A 5751-nucleotide genomic window follows, 5' to 3' on the forward strand; every position below is an offset into this window, starting at 1 on the left:
CTCCCTAAGAGGCAGAAAAACCTTGTTCTTGAGAGCTGCTCATAAAACCCTGGCCTGAAAAAGTATTTAGGTTTGAAGCTCCACTTTACAGCATTGGGGGAATTCTAATTTAGGATTCTTTTCTATCTACCTGCTGATTTGAGACTTGTGGGGGGGAAAAATAATCAAAAAAACCTGGTGGGCAAGACCTCTCTTGTTAAATTTGGCTGAGATGAAGCAGCAGGTTCATGTGTTAAATGAAGCTGACAGGGAGCCAGCCAGCTTGTGCAGTCATCGAGTCTGGTTTCTAGGGAAACAAGGTAAATGTTTTTCCTCCTTTTGCCACCTTTTAACTCTTAAAAGGTCCTTAACACATCACCACTAGAAAGGCTCCTTCTTTCAGTCAGAGGAAATAGCGTGAAACAGGGTCTGTCTCAGGGCAGCACAGGTTGGTGGTTCGATCTGGGGGGTGACTGCCTCAGCCGCTGCCACGTCTCCAATTATGGTCAGTGACAACTACACCGACGCTGTTATCCAAATTTCCACAAGCCTTGGGTCAGGCTACAGCCCCAAGCACGAGTGATCTCACTGCTGCAGCTGGAGGGTAGACAAGCACTCCAGGCCAGTGCTGCCTTTCTTGGTATAACGCCTGTGTGCCCACAGCCGCGGTGCTGCGGTCAGGACGGGCACTGCACCCAGGGCCAGCTGACACATGGGCACTCTGACTCCTCTGCCCTTCACTACCCAACTGCTGGGAACACCTGCCAGACCCTTGCCCACGGATCCGAGGGAGTATTTTGAGCCACGCGGTAAGGCAACACCAGCAGCACTTCCTCTCAGGAGGCAGAAGATCAAGTCTCCCTCCTCCCCTGCCAGACAGAACTATTCCCAGCCACCAGGCAGAGCCTTGCAAGCTGCTGTGGAAATGTGTCATCAGAGCTGCAGAAGGCAGCAGGGAACAAGAAGAGCAACAGGCTGCACTTGCTAACAGCACACAGGTTATGTCTTGTGTGACATGGAAACGGGAAGGTTTCCATGGCAACAGCCAGCATCCACCACCTACCCACAATTCAGTGATGTTTCAACTGTCTGAAGTAGTTTCATCAATTTTAAGAACTGTTTGATCCAAGGGCACTCTCTTGCCACTCCAGCAGAGGATTCACACATGGAGTAACTCAGGAATTGCCAAACATCTGCTGCTTTACTGTTTCACACAACCACACAGAAGAGCTTTGCTCCAACATCTTGCCTCTCCAAAACCAGCAGTGAAGCCTCTTACTGACTCCAGGAGCTCTGCTGTGAGTTGGACGCTCATTAATTTGAGCTTGCTCCTTTGGTTTGGCTGGCAGCACACAGATGAGGACCAGACTTGAGGCAGGTACATATAAGACAAGAGGCAAAGTTAATTTCTTTAAAATCTTTATTTTTTTAGTCTGAGAGCACCCAGGCCATAGGACCATTCCATGCATTAAGCTGCCTCCTCTTTGGCAATACGATCTTTCTTGAGTGGTCCCTGGAATAAAAAAGAAACTGTGTGAACAGCAGTCTGCATCGGGACCACACCACAATTACAATGCTGTAACTTCTTCACTTGCCACAAAGAAATTAAGATCCAAAACAAGCCCTCAATGTTGCAGCCCAGTGGAAATTCCAAGCCCCATCCCCACAGCTACAGGTATTGGGTAAAGATGAAATGGGCCTAGCCACACTGCACAGGAAAGAAATGCTGGTGCCACCTTGTGGGGAAGCTCCTGCACAGCCCTGAGCCGAGCTCCTCTCTGAGCCAGTAAGTGCCTCCCATCCAGGACTCCTGACCCGCTTTCTCCAACAAGTGACACAAACTTGCCACCCCCAGATCACCATCCAGAGGTATCTCAGAGGAAATGCAGTGCAGAGCCACTTCCCACGGGTCCCAGACATTACTCAGCGCTTGTTTCACACCTCAGTGCTGAAAGGCTTGTGCCCAAACATGGCAGCACATCTCAGGCACCAAGCACTGTCACAGGGGAAGGTGAGACCCCAGCCCCCTGTGTGGTGATGACCAAGCCGGCAGGATGAATCATCTCAACTAAAGCTACACGTTGTTTCACATAAAATGTTGGCCCCATGGGCAAACCCCAAGGTCAAGCTACCAAGTGCCACTAGCTGAAAGACAACAGAGACACACCAAGTTGTCAGCTTCAGAAAGCACCCTTACCATGAAAGCCTTCTTCTCCTCAGCTGTCTGGAAGCGGCCATGACCAAATTTAGAGGTTGTGTCAATGAACTTCAAGTCAATCTTCTCCAGGGCCCGGCGCTTGGTCTGCACAAGGAGGGACTGCAAGAGAGATGCCAGGTGAGCAGGCAGCAGAGCACCTTTCCAACCTGCCAGTAGCCTGGTTAATTCTTATCACCTCCACAGCTCACACCTGTAAAGCAACTCTGACCTCACAGTTCAGCTGCTTGTATAAGCAAGGAGCACTCGCCAATAAGTCAACAGTCTTCTAGGCTTTTCTTTTTAGCTGGCTACAAGTCCCCACAGCAGCAAGCAATGACACCTGTGCCAGTCTGCACTACTCACCTTGCGCAGGGTGAGAACCCTCTTCTTGGTCCCAACAACACAGCCTTTCAGCATGATGAAGTCATTGGTCACCTCACCATAGTGGACAAAGCCTCCCTGAGGAAGGAGAGAACATGGTAGTCTGTATTAAGCAGGACCAGCAATCACATCTGCCTGCAGCTTGAGGTTCTCACAGCACTTCTGGGGGTCTTGGCCATGCCTACATTTACCAAAATCCCCTTTCCAGTATTATTTTTCATTGGTCAAGTTTCATAGACCGATTCACCTGCTGCTGTACGACTTTCGCCAAGAACAGCAGCAACAAGAGGCTGACAAAACAGCAGAAGCTGGTGTCCCCAAGTTATTCCTTATTTACAACTATCATTTCTGGGTTTGTAACATCTCTCTATACTGTTGCCACACATCAAGTGCAATTAGCAAGTTAAACAAGTCAATACTGAGAATGACTAAGCAACACCACCTCCCACAGCAGCTTTTTCCTCCATAGCTCTTCATGCAATCATTTTCTAACTTGTACCAGGCCCACTTGCCTCTTCAGATGGCAGCTCACAACCAGACTCTCTCCACAGAGCTGCAACAACTTACCAGAGGGTTAATGCTCTTGTCAGACAAGTCATAATCAGTTGATGCATTGTTTTTGATCAGCTTTCCATCCTTGATTTGGTAACCCTGGCCAATCTTGTATATCTAAAAATAAAATGTCAAAATGTTAGCAGAAGGTTGGAGAAAGGGCCTGTCATCAAAGTGCAAATTCTATGAAGGGCTGTAGAAAAACATCTTGCGCTTTTAAAACACGTGGCCATACAAGAATTTTAAACAACACAATGGGCTATAGTTACTGCCCCTGAGATCACCTTCAGGCAGAGTGAAACATGCAAAATTCTCCACTCTTCAGTGCTGTCCTGTGATAGGATGAGGGGAAATGGCACCAAGCTACAACACAAGAAGTTCTACCTCAACATGAGGAAAAACTTCTTTACTGTTAGGGTGATAGAGCACTGGAACAGGCTGCCCAGAGAGGTTGTGGAGTCTCCTTCCCTGGAGACTTTCAAGACATGTCTGGACGTGTTCCTGTATGATCTGTCCTAGGGCCCTAGGTGTTCCTGCTGCAGCAGGGGGGTTGGACTCTTATGATCTTCAGAGGTCTTTTCCAACCCTTATGATTCCATGGTTTCCTGTCCCACAGCAAGTGAGCTTGGTCAGCTGGTGTTTCTGCCCAGCAGTTCAGAGACACAAACCTTCTTGTTGATTTCAGTCCGATGGTGATACCCCTTCTGACCAGCCCGAGCCACAGAGAAAGCCACACGAGCAGGGTGCCACGCACCGATACAGGCCACTTTGCGCAGGCCCCTGTGAGTCTTGCGAGGCAGCTTCTTGGTGTGCCAGCGGCTGGTCACACCTGGAACATGGAAACAAAACAGTGTTGATGCTGACTGTCAAACTGAGGTGTCACCAAATGGTGTCAACTAGACTTTAAGCCACCTTTAAAGCTGCTGTCCCCGGATTCAGCATTGCAGGAATTAACCACAGTTCCTGGTGAAGCACTCTGCCCCAGCAGCACCCACACCCCCTCCCTGCCTGTCCCTGGGTTGTGTTCTCAGAAGGAAGGCAGCATGGAATGACTCCTCACGGATGTCAGGCACTGTGCCCAGTGCTTATTCCATGGTTTCATCATTGAACTATGACAGCAGTATGGGTTTACCTCCTCAGCTCTTGGCCCACACACTGGTGGAAACTCAAGGCTACAATCTGTCCCCTAATCACAAAGAGAACTTCCACAAGCTTACCTTTATATCCCTTGCCCTTGGTGACACCAATAACATCTATCATCTCATCCTGGCCAAAGACAGATGACACAGGCACCTGCTGTTCCAGCTTCTCCCGGGCCCAGTCCACCTTCTCAGCAACAGTGCCACCATTCACCTGGATCTCCATCAGGTGAGATTTCTTCTGTCTCAGAGGAAGCAAACGCATCTAGAAAATAAAAAGAATTACAATTAGCTCCTGCTCTTATACAATGGGCCTAACTAGCCCAGTATCCTTCTAGTCCTGGTCTATCTGTTTTGCTAACAAAATATACTCTTTTCCAAATTACAGAACTTCAACATACTGAAGTAGAAGGCCCTTTGCTAAGGAGAAAGGCTGTGTTGTATCCAGAGGTTATTTATCCAGTATTTTTAGGGTCACGTATTACATCCAGTATTAATTCAGTATAGGCACCCAAGTGTTTTTACAGCCACCAGCCAAACTCCATGCAGGAAGAACAGATGACAAGGGACAATGGTTTTAAACTGAGAGTAGATTTAGATTTGACATAGTCTGTGGTTCTGTCACATTGAAGGACACTTTGAGTAGGATCACATTTATAGTTCTATCTACTGGTTTTAGCACAGAGGGACTGACACGAGTGTCAGCAGCAGCTGCAGTACCATCTTTGCTCTCTGGCACAGGAGAAAAACCCCAGTGGAATCAGCAATGTTGTAACTAGACGTACTGCATTTACAGCCAACTCAGATTTAACTGCACCTCCCAGGAAAGCCTGGCAGAGCGCTGCTGGCCAGGGGAGACACCACCACACCACTCAGCAGTCAATTTCCTCCAGCTTAGCAACAGGAGCCACCAAAAACCTTGGTGCTTGCAGTCCCCACAGAGCACAGCCTGAAATGATGGTGACCACAGAAACTCCAGAGTTAAGTGTTCAGACTGTTCTTGTTTGTAGCTGGAATTAAGAGAGGTCTACATGGAACCAGCAAAGGACCAAGTCTAAGAAGTTCCTACTATAGTTCAGTCTCTACTGGACACTGCCTCAGAAGACTGCCAACAGTTGCCCTCAAGGCTCCTCAAGCATCCTGTGAGCATATGCTTGGTACAGAATGAAAAGTACTAGTATTTGTATTGTGCTTAAGCTGGCATCAGGCTGCAAGGGACAAAAATCTCCCTAGACACAGATCAAACTCTGCGCCTGCTCTCTTGACTGTTTGCACTGTACAGTTCTGCAGACACTTACCTGAGTGTGAGCCATGACTCTAATAACCTGGCAGTACTTCTTCATGCTATTGAAATCTTTCTCCAACTGCTTTTTGCCCTCCTCATCTTGCCACTTCTTGCAGTATTTGGTGAAGGCCTTCTTCTTGGACTTGTGCCTTCAGAAGCAGAGCAGAGACAAGGTTTGGCTAAGCCCTTCATCAATCCCCTGGGATGCTGGGAAGAGC

General features: G+C 48.3%; 1 protein-coding gene across 1 annotated transcript in view; it reads right to left on the reverse strand.

Moving 5' to 3' along the window:
- Positions 1-1381: 1381 nt before the first annotated feature.
- Positions 1382-5751, reverse strand: part of RPL3 (ribosomal protein L3) — an 8519-nt gene continuing 4149 nt past the window's right edge. The window contains exons 4-10 of the mRNA XM_010006505.1: positions 5547-5682; positions 4327-4513; positions 3778-3938; positions 3125-3226; positions 2540-2635; positions 2177-2296; positions 1382-1492 (exon numbers count right to left, since the gene is read on the reverse strand). Coding sequence (XP_010004807.1) covers positions 1448-1492; positions 2177-2296; positions 2540-2635; positions 3125-3226; positions 3778-3938; positions 4327-4513; positions 5547-5682 — 847 coding nt within the window. The 3' untranslated portion in view covers positions 1382-1447. The remainder of the gene's footprint in view (positions 1493-2176; positions 2297-2539; positions 2636-3124; positions 3227-3777; positions 3939-4326; positions 4514-5546; positions 5683-5751) is intronic.

Source organism: Chaetura pelagica, unplaced genomic scaffold (assembly GCF_000747805.2).
Source record: "Chaetura pelagica isolate M959 unplaced genomic scaffold, ChaPel_1.0 scaffold530, whole genome shotgun sequence".
NCBI lineage: Eukaryota > Metazoa > Chordata > Aves > Apodiformes > Apodidae > Chaetura > Chaetura pelagica.